The sequence below is a fragment of the Gallinula chloropus genome (genome assembly GCF_964237585.1).
Source record: "Gallinula chloropus genome assembly, chromosome: 18".
In the NCBI taxonomy this organism is placed as follows: domain Eukaryota; kingdom Metazoa; phylum Chordata; class Aves; order Gruiformes; family Rallidae; genus Gallinula; species Gallinula chloropus.
Window position 1 is genome coordinate 6,936,331 of NC_140103.1, and position 20,715 is coordinate 6,957,045.

General features: G+C 49.8%; 1 protein-coding gene across 1 annotated transcript in view; it reads right to left on the minus strand.

The window, feature by feature from the left end:
* Positions 1–20,715, minus strand: part of COL27A1 (collagen type XXVII alpha 1 chain) — a 153,548-nt gene that overhangs the window by 24,750 nt on the left and 108,083 nt on the right. Inside the window, exons 29-37 of the mRNA XM_084272449.1 lie at positions 19,946–19,999; positions 18,965–19,009; positions 18,758–18,802; positions 18,481–18,534; positions 17,640–17,693; positions 15,124–15,177; positions 13,518–13,571; positions 12,696–12,749; positions 11,240–11,347 (exon numbers count right to left, since the gene is read on the minus strand). Of these exons, the coding sequence (XP_084128575.1) occupies positions 11,240–11,347; positions 12,696–12,749; positions 13,518–13,571; positions 15,124–15,177; positions 17,640–17,693; positions 18,481–18,534; positions 18,758–18,802; positions 18,965–19,009; positions 19,946–19,999 (522 nt within the window). The remainder of the gene's footprint in view (positions 1–11,239; positions 11,348–12,695; positions 12,750–13,517; positions 13,572–15,123; positions 15,178–17,639; positions 17,694–18,480; positions 18,535–18,757; positions 18,803–18,964; positions 19,010–19,945; positions 20,000–20,715) is intronic.

Here is a 20,715-nt window from a genome sequence, read left to right on the forward strand (position 1 = left end):
GTTCCTGGCCCTGGTGATGGCCAAGCTCTTGATCTTCTCCAGCAGAGTCATTTTGCACACTCAGATGTGCTCCTGAATTGCTGTGCTGTAACAGCTCTTGGAACAAGTGCACTCCTGGGATGAGGATGCGTTGCACTGTCTGTAAAAATGCAGAGACCAGTGCATTGATGAGATGTACCCTTTGTGCAGGGCAGATGGACCCCCTCCACAGGAGAGGTCACAGGGCTCTCACTGCTACTTCTGAAGAGTTTGAAGTACAGCCTGGTTCCCCTCACCTGGATACATCTGCCACGGAAGCAACTCCTGAAAGTTACTCCTACCCTGCACTGATAAATGTCTTGTCTTTTCAAGAAGACAGACTCAGGCCTTACATTTTCCCATCTGAGAAACAAAATTTCTGCAGCGTTCTCAAAACCTGCCAGCAGTCAAGCTCATGCTTGTACCCCCAGTCATGACGTTCACGTACCGGTTAGATTCAACTGGGAGAGAGACAAACCCAAAACATAAACCCAACTGTGACAGTCCAAGCCCTGCTCACAAAAAGACTCTGCTCTGTGCAAACAGGGTCTTGAGTTTCTTCGGGACCCTTCAGCTTGTCTTTCTCTGTTGGTGGAGTCTGAACACTGATACAGGCTCTGGTAAACTGCCTGTACCGGCTTCTCCCTCATGACACATTGGCCTCACTGAGCAGGGATGTTCATCTCCTCCAGAAGGCTCTCCTGGGTCCTCCTCCAGCTGGGGTGCGGCTCCTTCTTCATTGCCGAAGGAAAAAAAGAATTGGCAGCATCTGCAGCTCTTGTCAGTGATAGTGAGACCAGCTGTCACTCGCTGTAAACCACGAAGACCTTCCTTTGAGCCCTCCTCACTGCTCCTAGCTCTTGCCTGCCAGTGAAAAGCTTCGCTGGTATAAATAAATGGGTCAAACTGTGCTGGCGACACCATCAGCAGAGACGTGGCTTGGATCTCACAGCCTGAGTCACCTCCTCGCGTCGAGTTAAGCTCTATCAGCAAAGGATATTTCTGTGCTCTACCAGCAGGCTTTCTAGGACCTGGGCCAGGGGAGCTCTGCTGGTGAGCGGGAAGCCTACCATATGTCTGATTTTCCTGGACGTGCTTTCTCCAACTGCGCAGGAATTCTGCCTGGATGGATGTAGAGGCGATTCAAGACTTGCTTGGGGTTCCCAGATACGCGGTATCTCGACTTGGGATGTTGCTGGTTGCTGCAGTCCTGGATGTTCACGGGGCACACACGCAGTGGTTTGCACAGTTCCCAGAAATGGCTGCACCATCACATGCCACACATTGCACAGGCGGCAACAACAAGCCCAGCAACAACTCTGGTAGCCTTCAAAAAAAAAGGTCAGATTCTTTTTCTCTCTCCATTCTTCTGACTCATCTGTCCAGGGATGGAAAAAGCAGAGCCAGGATGTGGGAAGAAAAAAAAAAAAAAAGGAATTGATAAAAATGATATTCAGCAAGTTGGTAACTTCATCCCGGGTCTCCAAAGGACACTGGGAACTCAGCATCTTTTGGTACCTCTCTCACTGCAATGTGGAGTTCCTAGGGGTCCTACTCTCTGTACCAGGGAGCTGAAAATGTCAAAAGCCCATGCAGAAGAGTAACTAATTCCACGTTCTTTTTGCTGGATTCACATCAGTTGGGTCAGTGTGCTAAGGCACTGAACACTCAACGCTTTTAGTCTCAGGTTTTGTACACGTTTTGCTGTATGCTTTGGGCTACTGGTTTGCTGAGAAAATGGATCTTCTTTCCAAGCTTCTTCCAGGAGTGGGATTGTTTTTAAATGGTGATTTCTCTTTATATACTGCACTCTTCATTAAGCTGATCTGTATCTCCAGGAGATGATGGTATTTGTGACCAGGGACAAACCAGTGGTTTTACAAAGTCACAAGCCTTCAGGTATGCCAAGATGTATGTTTAAAATTTCTTTGCCAGCTTCAGTAAGGACAGGACTTTTCTTTTTTTTTCATTTTTTTTTAGTATGGCCATAGATATTCCCTAAGGGAAAAGCTGGATGTTTATTTTCCAATGCAAATTGATTAGTTTGTAAGGAAAAAGGGACTTTCAGCTACTGACAGTCTTGGCAGCAAAGTCAAGTGTTTTGCAGGGCATGGCAGTAATGTTTCTGGGAGCAAACACATGACCAGTCCAGCTTTAAATTCTCAAGACATCAATGGTTGAAATCTATGTTACAACAACATCATCCAGAAAACCAAACTAAGGGAGTTGAATGAACCACAGGGAGATAAGCCCCAAATGGAGCCAAACAACAAACAGAGTTAAAATCCAGACTCAAATTTCCCCTGCTCTCAGTGATGCTCTGCTACATGCAAGAGATCCGGGGAAGTGGTTACCCAGAGGTGACTCACCATCCTGGTTTGACTCCAGGGGAATTGTGGCTCTTGGCACTTCAGGACAGGTTTCTGCTTTGCTTGCAGACTTGCAGCATGGCTCAGGAGGGAAGCTCTACATGGGCACAGTACTGATGAGATGGCTTCCCAAAGCCTACCTCAAGCAGGTTCAGGATTACTCAAGGGCTGTTGTGGAGTAGGAGTGTATTTTCAGATTTTTTGGGTGTCAAAGGGTGAAGGTCTGAGGTCAGTCCTCCTGCCAGGGATGAGACAGGAAGAAACAGAACCACCAGAATACAGCTACTGGCAAGAGAAAAGAAAGTGCCAATGATGATGAAAAAAAAAAGTGATAATTTGAGGCACAGGATGTAGAAAGGGCAGAAAAGCTAGAGCAGCAACAAAGGTAGGAAGCATGAAGTATAGGATGACCATGCCCATATTGTTCAGGGCCCAGCCAGCGAGCTCATTTAAAGGGAAATGAAAAAGCCCCATATAATTTCCTACCGCTCAGCAATGTCTCCATATGAGAACCTCTACTTAATAAACTTTGATCGAGAGAAGCCTCCCCCTATGGAGGACAGTTCACAAGCACTCAGGAAATTAGTGGGATTATTGGGGCCGGGCATTTGAAGACATAAATGTTTCAGATTTATAAGAAACACATTTCATAATCACTCTGCCTAGCAGTAGTTTGGAAGGGGAGGAGACAAGGCAGCAGCTCCTGAATGAGTATGGGGAACGAAGAAAGACTCAACTGTTCTCAAGAAGAAAGACCTGATTGTACTGTGAGGTGCAGAGGGTTTTACTGGGATCACTGGGAAGTAATGGGCTCTTGGCCTGCTTCTGGAAACCAGTGGTGAGTGCAGGTAGAGCTGGCTGGCTGAAATCAAAGCAAAAAGCAAGATGGGGAAGTCCTATAAAAAGGTCTTGAATGGAAAGACTACAGCTAGTGTCACTATGACTTTCATTTCAGCTGAGGAACTCGGCTGAAAATGGGAAATCCAAACCAAAATCTCATATCTGCTTTAATACCAGCCCTTATTGTCATGGAGATGCTGCTCTGAAATATGCCACTTTTGGTTTTGTGAATGGGAAGATCTGTTTAACTTGTTTTTTCTTCTAAGCAGCCACAGAGTAAGGAAGCAAAAAGAATCCTGTGTGGAGCAGTGCTGCATGCTGAGCTGGTCTGGTTTGATCTGATAGCCCTGAACTGCCACTAAATCATTGCTCCTGGGAAAAACCCTTCCTCCCCCTCCCTTGCCTCTATTTCCTCATTTCTACAGAAGCACAAGAGACAAAGATGCCACCAAAAGGCTTGATGGGTGAGTGGGAAGTGCAGGAAAAGCGCATCCCCACCGAGCTGTGAAGCTGTCATACACCACGACACCAAAACGCTCCAAAGAATTCACCAGTGCTGGAAGCAGCCTACTGGGGAGGGACAGGCAGAGCACTTGGGCAGGATTTACACTAATGAGCACTGTTTGTGCTCTTCTCTTCCTCCCCCAAATGCTAAGGGTTAATGCCTTCCTTTTGAAGGACACAGATGCCCTGGGGTGTGGAAGAGGAGGGGAATGAAATCCTCTCTTGCAATAAGGAGGGGAATCTTGGAGTAACTGCACAAAAAGTGCGTCTCCTTCATCTGAGTCAGGAAAGAAACCGTGCCAAGTCAATGGGATTTATTTCAAATTCTGGCTCATTTTGACTCCTATTAAGTCCAAACGAAGACCATCTGGGATCAGGCTGCCTTCCCCAGCAGCAGAGACCAGGCAGAGCTGGCCGACTCACTGCAAGGGTGAATGGCCCCTCGGCTGCAGGAGAGCAGCCTCGGCTGGTGGCTGCAAGCAGCGATTCCCTGGGGACTGGGAGAGCTCTGTGATTCCCTGCAGGATTCCCAGCACTCACAGGCAGCCGTGATCCACTCCAAAGGCTTCAGTGGATTTGGTAGGCTGAGTACCATAGCAGACAAAGGGTCGGGGGGAAAATAAAACCCACAATAAAATCTCCCAAACCTCAGAATCCAGCATGTGCCTCTGTGTAAAATGGGGTGCTCAGGCTGCCACTGAGGAGGCTGAACCGGGGGCTGCCAGCAATGCACTGGGTATTAACACTGAAGGAGAAGCTGCAGCTATGGCCAGAGTTGCCCAGAATGACTTACATTGGAAGGAGAGAGACCTGTGGACCACAGCTAAGCAGAGAGGCACCAACCCTGACCCCTGCTCTACCCCTAAGCATGCCTGACTACATTCCTGAGCAACTTTTTCCCCTTTGATTTTTGATGCGAGGCAAGTACCTGCTTATGGCTTTGGTCCACTCCTAGAAGCAGAGCTGGGGAGCTCCAGCTCCCCCTCTGCCACCAACAGACCTCCTGGGGCAAGTCACTTCACTATGTTGTGCCTCTACTGCTAAGGGCACAATTAGGAGTAACAATACTCATGTCCTAGGCTAAGGGTGTAAGGAGCTCGCTGTTACCACTGACACGCTGCTGGGGCAGTGACAGCCCTCCTCTGCACACCAGTATTCTCCATCCCTTCCATCACTCCATTGGAGGGTAACCGCACACCCTCCACTTGAGGGAGTTTAAGAAACTTCTTTCAAGTAAGAGCTCCACAGACCAGGGCAAGAAAAACAGCTTTTTCAGGAAACAACAGCTCAGCACATCATCAAAGCAAGCAGAGACTCCTGCATGGACAGCAGAGATTAAAACCAGAAGTGATGCTAAGATTGTCCTTCAGCAGCCTCAAAGTTTTCAGGGAGCTGAGTGCCAGGTGACAAACTGGTGTGGCACTGCCTGCTGTTGCTGAGCTCGGGTCTTCAGAGCAAATGGCTGGAGCCAGTGACAGCAAAGTGCTTTGTTGTGGAAAATCCTTGAATCATGTTTTCAGTGGCAGGAAACAGAAAAGAACAAAGAGCAAAAAACCACTCTGGGACAAATTCTGCTGTAAGTGATGTTTGGACAAGTTTGTAATAGAGCAAGCAGTGTGTTGGATGAGAACGAGCTCCTGCTCTATCCTGGCATGACAGAGCCCAGAAACCAGCCCCCATCTCAGCTCTGACCACAGCATGCCATTTCTGGAGCAACTCTGCTAGCTCAGAGGAAAAGGTCCATCCAGCCAGCAAGTCCTCATTGCACTTCAGGACTGTAGCCTGTGGATGATGGAGAAACAAGAACATGATGGGAAGTGTGCTGTCCTCAGGACACCATCCAACGCTGTATGTGGAGATGCTCCTGCTCTGGGAAGCAACGTGGCTGAGACCACAGTGCTGGAGCCAAGAGCCACAAGTTCACCCAGTGCTCTGTACTGGGCTGGATAGTGGCTTTATCCTTTTCAAAGCACTGTGAGTTTCCTTAAAAAACCTTCTCAGGTATCCACCCCAGCCCAGCTCTGTCACTCCGCCCTCCAGAGAGCAAACAAAAGGACTTTCAACCTTGTTGCATCAGAGCAAAAGGTTTTACCAGCCCTGAGAGCTCTTCTGGACTGCTGGTGCACATCTGTACCACGCAGCAGGGCCTGCACATGCAGCCAGATCTTCTCTGATGTAATTGTTTATGGCGATTTATACCACTGGAGCTTCTGGCTCAAAGCTTTCCGAGTCCTGACGTGGCTTGAATGACACTGCAGATAGGATTTCAGGTTAAAAAGGAAGTGGAAAAAGAACTCAGCTCCCAGTTTTGCTGAACAACGAGGGATTTTCTTGTTTCAGAGCATGTTGTATTTCATTACCTACAGGCTCTCCAATTGCTTTCCTGGAACTGTAAAAAACCTCCCTATCAGATGTCTGCCTTGTATGACGACCAACACATTATGAAAACCACAGTTGCACAGCTACAGAGAGCAGCTGGAAACCCACCACCTCCCTCCTGCCAACTGGCTTGGGCCTTTCACAGAGCCACCGGCAGATCGGTTGTCCTCCGAGGGAAGGGAAGTGCTGCACTTTCTGTAGGTGGAGAGGAGAAGCAGTGGAGAGGAACACTTTCTGTGGAGGTTACCCTCAGGGACCACTTGCCAGCATCCAGGTTGCTGGTTGTGTACCTGTGACTTCAGCCTCTGACTCTCATCATCCTCTGCTGTGAAGAATGGGATTTACTGGCAGCTGGATCCTTTGTAAACCTATGTTAACTCTCCAATGATGTTGTTTGGAAATTTCAGGCTCTGTGGCACAATCACCCCATAAAATGACAGGTTGGCAAAGAAATTAGCTTTTTGTTTTGGCAGACTACACCATGACACTTGCACTGCTGGTGGATGCCTTCCCAGGGTTCAACAGGCTGTTGTATCTTCCAGTTTCCCCACACACTGCAGAGACATCTTGTCTGCATGGGAAGTCTGGATCTCCAGTGGATGACAGCTGCTCCTGCTTCCTGCACTGCTGACCCAAGTCTCCATCTGAACAGAGATGTCTCAACAGTCTCCACTGCTCTGAGAGGGCAAGAGATTATAGGCTGCTCACTGCTTGAACCAGTCAACCAGAGGTCAAATGACCAAGTGCAAAGAGAGTCAGGATCAAGTGGAGGCCAACAAGTTTTTACTAGAGGAAGATGGAAGTCACTGGGAGGAGATAATACAGGAAGACAGCAGCTCAAGGAACGTGCACATCCCCGACATGAAATCTCAACTGCATCTTGCATTCAGCTATGTGTCAGGGTTTCAGATGCTCTGAACTCTCTCATGACCAGAGGGATGATTGGCCCATCCTTCTGCTGAGCAGGAACAGGAATTGAACAGAGCACTGTGAACTTGGACAAAGTGACCAGAAGATAGAGGACACTCGTGTATCTCAGCTCCAGCTGCCTCGAGTCCTGCCAGCCACAGCTGTGAGACTCATGGCCCATCTCAGCTGCCAGGTTTGTTTGCTGAAATCCACTGGCTTTGAAACATGCACAAACTACCCCTGGAGACTCGGCTGGGGCCTCCCTGGAAATGGCTGAGCCAAATTAAAGCCAATGATCACTGAAAAGCCTTTCTTGAGCACTGAGAGAAGTTCGGTTGTGCTCCACTGGCAATGTTGTACCAGCAACAGGATGGCTTTCTGGAAAATAAAACCTTGCTCAGCAAAGCCAGACTTGTCCCTGGTGTAGGGATCAATTGATGGTGAATGTCTCTCTTCTGCATGACCCAGAAGGGCAGCACAGACCTTCTGTGCTTCCTCCATTAGCAGGTGTGAAGGTGCTCCAGCACGAATCTTCATCTGCCGCCTCTCAGGGAGCTCAACAACCATGCAGACAAACGAGCTCCTAGCCCCTTTCCAGCTAGTGTGCTGCCCTGTGTGGTGTGCCAGCTCATACATGCCCTGCCAGGTTCCCCAGCTTCTACCTGCTCTGCAGCAACATGGGGCACCGCCAGCACCAGGCCTTTGCCCCAGGCCACTACATGCAAAATGGGCTGGAAACCAGCAGCAAAGCCAGACCATTTCAGAGCAGTCAGACACTTCATTTCCTGCATCTCTCAGGAGGACACTTGATAGTGAAACGTCAGGGTCCCTTAGACATAAGCAAAATAAAGATTAAGACTAAACATGTCCTCAGTGTTAGGAATGATCTTCAAGAAGTGGTGTAGCTGCAGGGACTTGTGGTGACAAAAGTTTTTCCAGAGGCTGTTGCTGAGGGCAACACAGGGCCAAGCCAAAGCATAGGAGAAGTTTGTCTTTGTGTCCATGGCTGCAGGTGGGCATCAGCTTCCTATGAAACTCTTCCAGAAGCAGAAGATGAGCTACACACTCCCAAAAGGAGGTCAGTTTGTTGGCACAAGTAACCAGACAGATCCTTGTTTAAGCGTCTCTCCCACTAATGGCACAGGAGCATTAACATCTCCCCTGCCCCCTCCGTAGATGAGCAGATATCTTAACAGTACTGGAGCAGAAGTAAACATCTCTAGCCCAGGGAAAGGACAGAGGATCCAGTGAGGAATGCAGTGGAGCACAGATGACTCCTGGGTGTCATGCCAGGAGAGATGAATTGAAGATGCAATAGCTAAAGATTAAGTTCTCTTTAAAACCATCTAAACTGAGTGTTGGACAGCGTAACACTATCACATCAGATGTATTAAAACCATATGCAACATGACCAATGTGTAAACACAGAGTATCTGCAGCGCACCCAGACCCAGCGTGCCTCCTCCCTGCAATGCAAGAGCCTCCACACCTTCCCCATGCAATTTCCATGCCACCCTCTAAATCCCAGGCAGGAGCTGGTCACCGTGCAACCCTGGCACTCGCCCTTGGATGAATACCTACAGCTTTCCCTGACCAGACTTTTGTTTTCTTTGTCTTAGAAACCTCAGTCCATTGTATATGTCTGTGGTGGCTGTGCCTAGTGGCTTTGGTGGCATTCCTTGCAGAGGACAGGTTGACTTTATATTCCAGGTTCCAATCCTCAGGTGAAAAGGAGGGGGCTGCAGTTATCCCTAGAGGTTTGCATCTCGCAGTGTTAAACCTTATCTCGGCAGAAACCTAAGGAAGATCCCACTAAAACTCATGCACTTTCTCCATGGGAAGGCAGAATAAAAGTCTCAAATTAAAATGGGAAGAGAAAAACGGTTCTTACTTCTGTCAGAGGACTTCCATCTTTAAATCACTTCAACAAGTACAGGAACACCAGCCTATAGATTAGGTAACGGCCAGGCGCCTGGCAGAGGAGGCAGTGCTATCTGGAGCCTAAGCAGGTCTCTGAAAGCCTGCTCGAGTTTAAACATCAGGATATACAAAGAAACATATTAAAATAGTAGATGGAAATATAGCACTCTGCAGTAAAAAACCGAAAGGGAGTGATTATGAGCAGGAATCTTGGCTCTAGTGACTTTCTTTTTTTTAAATAAACCAGAAAACGGCATCATGTTCCCAGGGACATGCTGGCAAACAGCAGGGATGGAGTCTGAGAGAATCTACATTTTATACTCTATAACTTAATATGGCTTTTGCATGGTTTTAGTGTTTTTATTGGTTCTTAAAACATGCACAATATAAACATGTGGAACCAGCCAGAAGTACAGCACACAGAGGGCCGGGCGCTGAGGTCCAGCCATGCCAGTCTGCAGCTGGGATATTGGGGACCACCCCTCGCCCCTGGTACAGTGCCAGTCCTGCAAAGAGCTCCCTGTGGGTGCAGGGGGCTGTGGCTGAGGATGGCCTTAAGTGGGGCAGGACTACAGCCTTGTTCTGTACATTTATGGTGCTGCGCCGCAGTATTAAGCCAGTGTTTCCACTTTCTAGTCAAGTCAGTGCTCAAATCTCAACCTCAGCCCAAAAATAACACAAATCCAAACGCTTTGCTGCTTCCATCCCCTCACACCCTTCTCCCTGCCCTCCTTTTAGCCAGCCACAACGTCATCAAAGGGAAAAACAACATGCTTCAACATCCAGCACCCACCCAGCGCTCAGAGGTACCTGCCTGCCTTCCTGACCCCCACCCATCCTGGCAGGGATTTCAAAGCTCCCATAAGACTTGGTCTACTTGTTCCTTCTGACATGCTGGGGCTGCTCACATGCCTCCCAGAGATGCGTGGGGTGTTCTCCAGCTGCACGAGCAGCAAGACTTGGGCTAGAGGCTGGCTGCATCCGACTGGATCAGGCTATCCCTTCACAGAAAGAGCCTTCTGAGTCCATGCTTCCTACAACTTTGATCCACAACGAGAAGTACAATGAATAAATCATGTAATCGAGCAGATAAACTCCACATTTCAAGCAGAAGAGCCTGACTTGGCTTGCAGAGCAGCTCATGGGGACGGCAGGCAGAGCTATCCTCTCCCTGGCACCACTGAATGAGCTCCAGGCCAGACCTTGCCCAACTCCTCTGGCCCCCACAGCTCCCATCTCAGAGCCAGGATCAAAGCTTTTCTTTCTATGGCACTGAGATCAGACCTCCAAGCAAAGCAGAGGTGCCTAGGATATGCATTGAGCATTCAGGAATAATTCTCTGCTAATTTCTTTGTTTTATTTTCTATATTTAACAGGGAAATTCTAGAAGGGAAAACCAGACGTAAGCAAGTAATCATCAAAGAGAAGTGGAAGAGGGCAAAAGCTTTCCCCATGGCCATTTCCAAACTCCGGGCCAAGACTGGCTGCGGCAGCCAGAGGAAACTCAGCTCCTTGCAGCCCTCTGCACACCCCTGTGAGGTGGTCCATGCAGTAGAGAGGCCCAGCAAGGCTACACAAACCTGTTCCAGAGTCTATGCAAAGCCTACAACAGAGAAGTGATCCACATCTCAAGTACATATCCCAATGGAAAGACCAAACCTTCTCCCAGATGTAGTTTTTAGCAAAAAATAACATACTTTATGACCACACTTGCAACAAATTGCACCTTGGATAAGCTCCTGCCCTAAGCAGGGTGTCTTGGTTCATTGCCTGCATCTCCCCCCTCCCTGAATCTGCCCAGGGTGTTCTGCCACAACGTGCCATGCCCTGTTACAGAAGTATTAATGTCTACACTAAATATTGCCTCTGTAAATTAAAAAAAAAAGGAACCTATTTATTTCTTGCTAGAGTTTAAATGAAATCCAGCCTCCCAGACACAAGACTGCAAAGCTTTTTTTGTCCTCCCGTTGCAAAAGGATCTCACCTTTTCAGATGAGTTTGACTTGCCTTTTGCAGCCCAGGTTGTGGTGTGAGCCAGCTGTGCAGCTCATGCTGCAGCCATTGGGAAGGTTAAAGTCATCCTGCACGCAGGGATTTAGACAAGAACACGCAGCACTCTGCCCATCCTTCTGGGGCTAGATGCAGGGGCTAATTTGGAAACCAGAGTGCTGGTGGCCCCAGGGACAGCCAGGGAGCTGTGATCTGAGCTGCCCCTGCAGCTTGGGGAGGAGAGCACTGGAGTCCCCACAGGAAACCCACAGACCGGCTATGGGGGCGGCGGGCTGGTTTCGCAGACTCACTCGGACACCTGTGATGCCGGGATATCCAGGAGGCCCTTCTTTTCCCTTCAGTCCTTCGTTGCCTTTTTCTCCTTTCTCTCCTTCCAGGCCTTGCTCTCCTTTGTCTCCCTGTGGAAGAGAGGAGGGTGGGAGCTTTTCATACCCACACAACACATGGGTCACTATACATGGCTCTTGCAAGGAAAAAAACCCCACCACATCATTAATATTTCAGGAGGCTGTGAGGAAGAGAGCCTGCAAGCAAAAGGATGAATGAGGATGAATCATAATGCACTTGACATTTAAAAAATGAGCAAAACCAGGTTTCTTTTCTTTTGGAAGGCTCTTGGCTGGAGGAGAAGGAACTCCCCCCATTACACAGGGTAATCTGAACCCCTTTGCTTCTCCTGCACTAAGGCCTGAACCTCCCATGTGAATGAGACAGGCAGGCAAGATCTGAAAGTCTCCCCTGCCTCACCCAGAAGTCCTGAGCTCGGGATGTTGAAGGTTTTTAATGTCAAATCACCGTTCTTGTAATTGATGGCACAAATTTTTATGGAGACAATCCAAAAGGCCAATTCTGGCAGCAGCAGCACCTACACTTGTGCAACCAGCCAGCCCTGTGGAGTGGTTTTCCACTTGCACCTGTGTGAGTGAGAACACAGCAACATCTCCTCTGGTTTCACAAATGCTCCTGCAGAGAGCAGCAGCTCTTCTACTGTCCATTCAAGTTGAAAAGATCACGTTTGGTTCAAGAACCCCTGGGAACAATTAACGGTGGCAAAAGAATCCAGAAGCCTTGCCTGTCTTTAAGGAAGAGTCTTTTGGTCCAGCACTCAGTGATAAGCAGAAGTAGAGACACATGACAAAGAGTTTAATGCAGCAATGGACCACTCTGTTGTGGGACCAGCTGTTTTTCTTCCCATGGACCAGAAGTGTTGTCCTGTTAGGAAAAGCTGGCTTTGCTGCGACAGAAATCAGAGCCCTGTTCCAAAGGTGAGGTAGTGAACTCAGAGCTGCTAGACAAAGGGTGCAGTGCAAGCCCTGAATGAGCATCTGGGGCTTCGCCAAGAGGGAAAGGATCTGGTTTCTTTCTAACAATGTTCTGGTCAGTGGCACAGGGGAGAGTGATGGACAATTCTTGATTTCCCCTGCCAGGCCCAGAAATTCCTGATTAGTTGGAAATTTAATCTGTAAAGACTCAATTAAAACAGACAAATTGTTGGAAACCATATTGTGAAGGAGTTGACCTTTCTGGAGATTTGAGCAGATGCCAAAATTGTGGGTAGAGGAGAGAAACAGGAGAAGTCCATTATGTGGGCTTGGAAAAAAAAAATCTTTCTGGGGGCAGGGCAGAAACTTATTGCACAAAGAACCCAATAACCCCCTTGGCTTCAACCTGCCCCAGGGACCACAGGGGCCTGAGTGCATGGAAACCCATGTGAGAGCTGAAATGTGCCAGGAGCGTGAGGTTTACCTTGACACCGTCTGGCCCAGGTGGCCCACCGTCCCCTTCCAGCCCCGATTCTCCCTGCAAGACAGAAGCAAGCAACATAAGGCTGTGCCCAAATACACTTTACCCCTGTGATTTTGGCAGCTGCCTCGTGGCAGTGAGTTGGGCTGCAGTGACAGGAGCCCAGCCCTGCGCTGACACTCATCCAGTCTCATACCCTAACGCTGAACAAGCTCTTCCTGAAGCAAGAGCAGGAGTTCAGCCTCTTGCTTTACTCTGAGCCATAGTTTCTCCTTCCAGGACCCTGCTGCTGGCCTGTGGGAAGGCTGGTGAGTGAAAAGGGGTCTCAGTCTGTATTCATTTAACCCAGGGCTTCCCCATCCTGCTCCAACAACTGACCTTAGTCCTGAGAAGGGACGAGAGCCACTGCTGGTTTCAATCCATGCATTCATCCCATCCCTGGCTCCCTCCCACGCCTGCATAGTGCAGCCAGTGTTTGCCTGCTTAACGCCCGCCTTCTGCTCCAGCCTCTCCCTGCCCCGTGCAGACTGCAGCCCCCCGGCTGCGCTGGCTGGGCCGGGGAACAGGAGGGGTCTGTTCCCACACAGCCCCTTTCCTGTGTGCTTTGCAGAGCAGCACTATAGCACCGGGGAGGTGGTGAGCTCAAACTGACAGGCTCTGCAAGGAAGGTGCTTCCACCAGCTGTGGAAGAAACAAGGGCCACAGGGATTATGGGGTGCCCAGAGTAGGGTCTGTCTGTCTCTCCAAGCTGTGGGCGGACAGGGAATGGAGCCTCTGGGGAACTGGGACAGCAAGGAAGTCCTACCAGAAGGTGACTGTACTTACTCTTTGGCCAATGAGACCTTGCTCTCCAGGGACTCCCAACAGACCAGGGTCACCCTACAAAGAAGATGCCAGAGACACAGAGACAAGCTGTTTACTGACAGTGAGTGAGCACGAAGCGCTTCCCATCACACCCCTCATTCTGACTTGTTTCCTTCTCCCAAGAAAACACCTTGAGCTTGTAAGGGGCTCCTAAAGACAGGATGGCATCACCAGTGCCTCTGCTCACAGAGGGGCACTGCATATCTCACAGGCTCTGTTGCAATGATGCTCAACAGGACAGCGGTCCTGGAACAGTTTGTGCTGCTGGCAGCTGCAGAGCCAGAAGGTATTCCCTCAGCACAGCCCTTTGGCAGGAAAAGGTGCAGTGTTGCTGCAGGCACAGATGGAGTGAGGGAGAGGAAAGCTGACAGTTCTATGAGCCCCAGCGTGGTTGAGGAGGGTGGAGAAGAACCCAAATCTTTGGTGGCACCAAAGCGAATGAACTGAAGGTGCCCAGAGCTGGCAGACAAATGGATCTTGGTGACAGGTTGTGAAGTTGCACCAGGGGTATAATAGTCATAGGACAGCTGCCTCCTGTGTGTGGCCATCCAAGCTAACTGCTTTACAGGACAGAGAGCTTGGGGAAGTGGAGAGGGAGAAGAAGAAAAAGATTTGCCCTTTTCTCACATCACTGCCCAGAGCAACCACAGCCTGTCCCAGCATGGGACGCTCACCCTCTGACTCCCCAGCAAGCACATGTGGCACTGACAGCGGGGTGAAGCGGTGCCTGTGCAAATCATCGTGTCCCATTCCCGAGCAGGGCAGCCAGGAGCACGGGAGCCCAAACACTCCTGCACTATCAGGGTGCCAAAGACACGGTAGCTCCAGTGAAGCGTCAGAAGATTTGCCAAGGAAAACATGGCAAAGGACAGGGCTGGGGGTGGGGAGTGAAGAACAGCAGAGGAAATTGCATTTAATTCCCACATAGAGCACGTTCAAAAGCTTCGTGCACAGGAGCGAACCTTCAAACCGAGCGGAAAGGGGGTGAGGATAAAATAAAACCCCCTCTGAGCTGCTCAGCACAGGGATCTTATCCAAACAAAGAGATGGTTTTTACAGGCCTTTCCATGTGGACAAGAAGGTGCATTCATGGCTCTGGAGCAGGGCACCCTTCCCCCCCTAACCATTACAGGAGTTCAGTCCCCGCAGAGCTGAGGCTTGGAAACTGTGGCAGAACCTTGTCTGAGGGTATTTTTAAGTTTGGGACCTTCCTAAGACAACTCTTATTTCAAATTAAAAACTGCCTGGATCTCTAAGTCTCAAGGACTTCCCTCTCCACTCAGATTTTGAACCTGTGAAAGAGTTGAGCTTCATTTCCAAGGTCCTTCACAGCTCTCAGGGCAGAAGACCCCTGGGACAGTGCTTCTCCCTCAGGACAGGGCTCAGGAATTTGTAACCAAGGGCCTAAAGTTAACTTGATTCTATTTTTTAAACTATCTTTTATTGAATATGCTGTTTGATTTGGCTGCTAGAGGGTGAACCTGCAATGTTACCCCATCCTGCTGGAAGAGAAGCTGCTATTATCTCCCTGGTGTGACACAGAAATTGCTCTAAGGGCGTTTCTTACCTTCATTCCAGGTTCACCTGCAAGGCCAGGTTGTCCTATTGAGCCAGGCGGTCCCTGGGAAAAGAAAAAAAAAGAAAAGATAATGAAAAACCCCATTGTAACCAAGTAGCAAAGCAAGATCAAAGACATAATTCCTTTAGCAGAGCCCTCCTGGGACAGTGGAGCCCTGGTTGCAATGTAATTACCTCCCCGGAGCTGGCTCAGGGTATGCAGCATCAAAGAGGCCCAGTACCCCTCGTCCCTGGTTCCTGAGAGGACTCTGCTCATCTCTCACGTCTCCCCCCTCCCCAGCCCTGCAGCAGCTCCCCAGCCTCCTCTGCCAAGCACCCATCTCTGACTCCTCCCAACTCCTCTGCTTTCTCAGGTTAGTAACCAGCCATGGAGCAGCACTGGGGCTAGTTAGGGAAGAGGGAAAAGGTGGAAAATTGGATTTGAAAGTCCTTCAGAAAGGTCCATCAGGTTGGCTGGTACAAAACCCACTAGGCTGGTCTCTTGCTTCCCACTCGCTGCTCCAGCTACCACACTTCTCTGTTACTGCTGGTGTGAGCGCACCCTCTGCACCACTGGTCTCTTTCTGGTTTAGGGTTAAGCTTTGCTTTGGTTTGGGGGTTTGAACTAGATGACCTTTGAGGTCCCTTCTGACCCAAACCAGCCTGTAAGCAGCAACACAGCCGTAGGGTTTGCACCTGCCTTTGCAGGAGCAGCTGCCCCAGAGGTGCCAGCTTCGAGCTGGGCCATTGACCCCAGGCTCCCAGAGAGGCAGGGGCAGAATGGTGCTTCTAGCTCCAGGACAGCTAAAGGGAGCCAAGAACATCAAGGTTACACCAAACCCTGCAGTACAAACTTTGGTCAGGTTAGCCTTAATATCCATCACATGCTTTTTCTGGTTGTAATGGGCCAGCACACATCCTAATGCTGACAACTGGGCTTGGACCAGACACCCAGAGCCCAGGGCTGCTGCTGGGCTCGACTAGCCACAGGAAAGTGGCTGGCAGATGAGATAAGGTGGCCCTACCTATCTGAGCAGAGGGGCTTGGCATCCTTCAGAGAGCCAGAAAAGAGTGCCTGGCCTAGAAAACTGTGGAAAGTAAGATGGAAAGAGGAAAGATGAATGACCTTGTGAACTGCTACTCAGTGTCCAGCAGCCTTGACATAGAGGGCTCACGTTCATAAGACACCTTTGGTACTGAGATCAAGTGGGATCTTTAATCTTTGTACATTTTCTACAGCCTCTGGGGAGCATGGGAAATGAAACAAACCCAAAGATGGGACAGCAAAGCTTGTCTTTAAAAGGATTTGAGTGGTTTATTTGCTTATGACAACAACCTCCCTTCCCCCTGCAGTTAGGAATAAAGGAAAAAAAGAGCACATAATCAAGGGAGCACTCTCTGCCCAGGGAATAAAGCCAGTTCCTGGCTTGTTGAAATGGATTCAACAGCGGAGGGAGCAGGGTGCATGTTGGGTTTGTGAACAAATGGTCAAGTCACGCAACAAGAAAACCCAAGCTCCAATGAAAGCAAAAATCCTGCTTTGGTTTCTCCAGAGGTGCCAGTGCAGAGAAAGACTCCTGGAAGAGTCACAGATTTGAATAAAGCTCTGTACTTTCTTGGTTGGCAGCATCCAGAGTGGCTCGGTAGCAGCTTTCCAGCTCCCCAGTGTGGTTTACCACGCTGAGAGCTCGCTCCATCCAGTCTAGCAGCCATGAGAATGGAAACATTCATGACTCACACCCTTTGCAGTAGACAGCATTAAAAGGCACCTTTGCTGTGTTTTAAACGACCAAGTGAAACATCATTATCTATGTTACAGCCCAGGACCTAAGACAAGGAGCTACCCAAGGGGAACTGGCATATCTGGTACACACAGCCAAGGCTGTGACACTTCACAAGGAGTAAATCAAGCCAAACCTGCATACAATTCAGGGGGAAACCATGGAGGCATCTCCTGCACTCCATCAGGCCGCTATTTGGCAGCTGCTGCTGCTTTGGTTGTGTTTGTGCCACTGCTTCATGGCAACGGCAAGCCAAAAGCACAAAGGCATTTCTCCGAGCTGCTTCCCCTGGCTGCAGGAGCTGCTGCTGGGACTGACACAGCAATCCAGGCTGACAAAGCTATCTTGTCAGCAGTGGCATCCACGAGTGGGAAACACCCATTTTCAGTTTGAATTGCTGTTGTGTTTGGTGCCTGACTCTGCACCCTGACACAGAAAGGTGGTCCCTGGGGTGGCTGTAGAGCCATGGTGCTTGTCAGTGCTGTCAGCTGTGAAATGTTTCTCTTGCTGTGAAGATGGGTCTGCACATCTACCAACTGGGCCTCTAGGGCCTGTGATGAAAATGATGCTGGAATTCCTGATTTTCACCATTTACTTTGGAACTTGACTTTCAGACTTGAGGGAAATCCTTCCTGCTCACGTCCCCAGCTGTGGAAGGATGGATGCACCTCTGCACATCTACTCCCCCTTCAATCCTGCTACTCCATGCAAGCAGAAAACAAATAGGAGCAAGGATCAGACTTACCTTATGCCCGATTTCTCCCAAAGGCCCAGGTGGTCCCTGTGGTCCTTGTGGACCCTGAAAAACACAGACACAAGGCTCTTTTCATACAACTGTTTTCACTGCTGAAGGGTCATCACTTCTATGGTCTGCAAGATAAACCAGCGGCTCCCTCACGCATCACCGGGGAGCTATATCGCATGCAGGGGATGGCCAGTGAGATGGAGAGGCCAGCAATGGGGATCTGAGGCACCTTAACAGGCAAACAGCTCAGAAAGCTCTTCATCTTTCTGGATCTCACTGGAAACAAGTGCAGTTGGCAATCTGAAAACGCCTGGTTTAGCCTCTCCCTTTGCAGTCCCACAGACACAGAGAGGAGGAGATGACCTCTCTTCCTGCTTTTGTGGTTCTGTTAGCCCTCCTTGGGGTCTCTGTCTTCACCTGCCATCTCCAGTGCCTCCCCCAAAGCTGGGGGCTCAGCTCTGACCATCAGCCTCCCTCCTGATTCCCCCCTTCTGCTCCACCTACAACCCCAGTTCAACTCCTGTTACATCTGACCCTGCCCCCAGACCCAACCTTGCCCTTCTTTTCTCTCTTCCCTTCTGAAATTCAGCCCAGGCTGTATTCTACACTCTCCCTGGTTGATCCACAGCCCTCTTTTGCTTTTCAAGGATCTGACCTTGTCTTTATTCATTCCTCCTAGGACTCAAGCCAAGTCTTTCACATCTCTGACCACGCTGGAGTTGGCAAGGACAGAGAAGCTGGGAACAGGAATAAGTGGTGGGGAAGAGACAGACAGAAAGAAATGAAGTGTCTGTGTGTGTACAAGGAAAGACAGATGAAGAGAGTGTGATAAGACACTTGCCGGGTCGCCTGGAGCCCCTTTTGCTCCTGGAGGTCCAGAAGGTCCTTGGATACCCTAGAAAAATTAAAAACACCAAGGTCGGCTCCAGCCCCAAAGCAATCCTTCATGTCTCTCAGCAAGAACATGCATCTCATAAATGCTTCATCAAAATGAATGGAGAGGTGGCTCCATAAGTGTGAGACACTGCCCAAACTCTTCCTCTTGGACCAGGACTCAAAATTTACAGCACTGAGTGAAGCAAAGGCCATGAAAGGAAACACAAGAGATGGACACTTACTGGGAAGCCACGTGCTCCTGTCTCCCCAGTCTCGCCCATCTTCCCCTGTGAACACAGTTACAGCGATTAGCAGCTGGGGATGTGCTGAGACATCCACGGCGCTTTGGCCAGGAGAAGCTGCAGTTCCCTGGGCACTGTGTACGTGTGGGTACCCCCATGGGGGACTGACACCATGCCAGGTTTGGCAGGCTGTCACAGAGGACATACCTGCAGCCCATCTGGCCCCAGCTTGCCTGGCTCCCCTGGTCGGCCCTGCAAAGCACAAAGACAAAGACACATTGGCGAGAGCACAAACTGCTGGTGATGCTCTTCTGCCCCAGCCCACCACCTCTTCCATTTTCGTGCATCAAACATCCCTTCCAGTTCCCTGCAGCTTTTGAGAGGCCAAATGCCCAGCATCCTGCAGTGAGGAACCCCCCAGCTGGCAGGGAGTGGGGGCAGTGGGCTGCATGACTTTAGATTTTGTGAGCAAACACTGCTTTGGAGAAAGCTGGGATTCTCAGGAGCCTCAGCACAGAGCCCTGCCTGGCAGGGCATGAAATAAGGGACATTCTTCATCCAAATCACATTCACAGGGCCATATGTGCCACACAGGGGATGAAGCCTGTGACATTTAATGGGAGGACAAGGGTCCAGCTGTGCCACACTACTCTCACATGAGACCACTGCAGAAACTCTCTTGTGCACCACTCTTAAAACCTGTCATGGAGCAGGCTCACCTCAGATGAGGGGCTGCTCAGGAAGAGCGTCTGCCAGTCTCTCTTTGCACCAGACATCGTCTGCCCTGTGTTTTGTCCTGACCCAACCTAATTAAGAGGAAGCCATCAGAGCAGACATGTACCCCCTTAGGTCATATTTCACCAGTCATGTTAAATTGCTCTGATTTTTGTGCTAAGTTCTGATGTAATAGTCAAGGGTGCTTACTGTCAGTTACAGCTACTCCCCTTCCTGTGAGTGAGGGGCATTATTATTTTAGCAGAGGTCCTTTGGTTTGTGGATGGCCTCTGTGTTCAGGGTCTCAGACTCCAGCCACCAGGACACAAGCAACACTGCACAGATTTTTACCCCAGCTACACAACAGGAGCAGTTGAACATCCCCTGTGTCTGGAGGAGGACATGACCTTGATCCTGCCCAGGGTATTTCACAGCTTAGCTAAGTGCAGTTTCAGGCCACCCACTGCTGCTCACCTTGACACCTCGTGACCCTGGCTCTCCTACTGGTCCATCAGGCCCTCTGGCACCCTGGAAAAAGGCAAAAGAGAGGCAAAAATAAGAACACAGAGTAGATCACTCACTGAAAAATACAACAGTCACCTTAGCTTTGGCCACCAGGAAAATCCATTAAATCAGGCCTGGCTAAGCCAGCCTACACCCAGTTGAGTTGAGCAGAGCAGCTCAGAACCAAGGACTCGACAGAGCCCTTCTGTGTTTGGTGCTTTGTTCCTCACTGTTTAACCAGCACACAGCACCAGAATACTTTTGATTCCTCCTAAACCAAGTACCAACCACATACCAGTGCCAGAGGAGAGAGGCGGGCCAGGAACAGCGTTATTTTCAGGCAACGCTTACGTGCCGAGTTTTGTAATGCACAACCCTGCAGTTCCAGCCTTACTGACATCAACCCCCTTCCTTCCCAGAAACCTTGCCTTTCCAACTGCCCCCACCCTTAACCCTGGCCATACTACCCCCTCGGATGCTCATGATCAGGGCAATAAAGCTACAACAGACACAGGGGCACATAAGCCCCTGCCATACAAGTACCTTCACAACTGTCCTGGGCCCCAAACTGCTCCCAAAGAGCAGGGTATGTTTGCTGGCAGCTGAACCCCAAGCCTTCACTTACAGCTACCTGCTATTTAAAGAACTGGCTGCGTTAGGGATCAGGCAGGTGCTCATGCATATGCATGCTGGGAGCTGTGCCTGCTTTGGCACGTCTGGTCCTAAGCCCGGCATCTGCC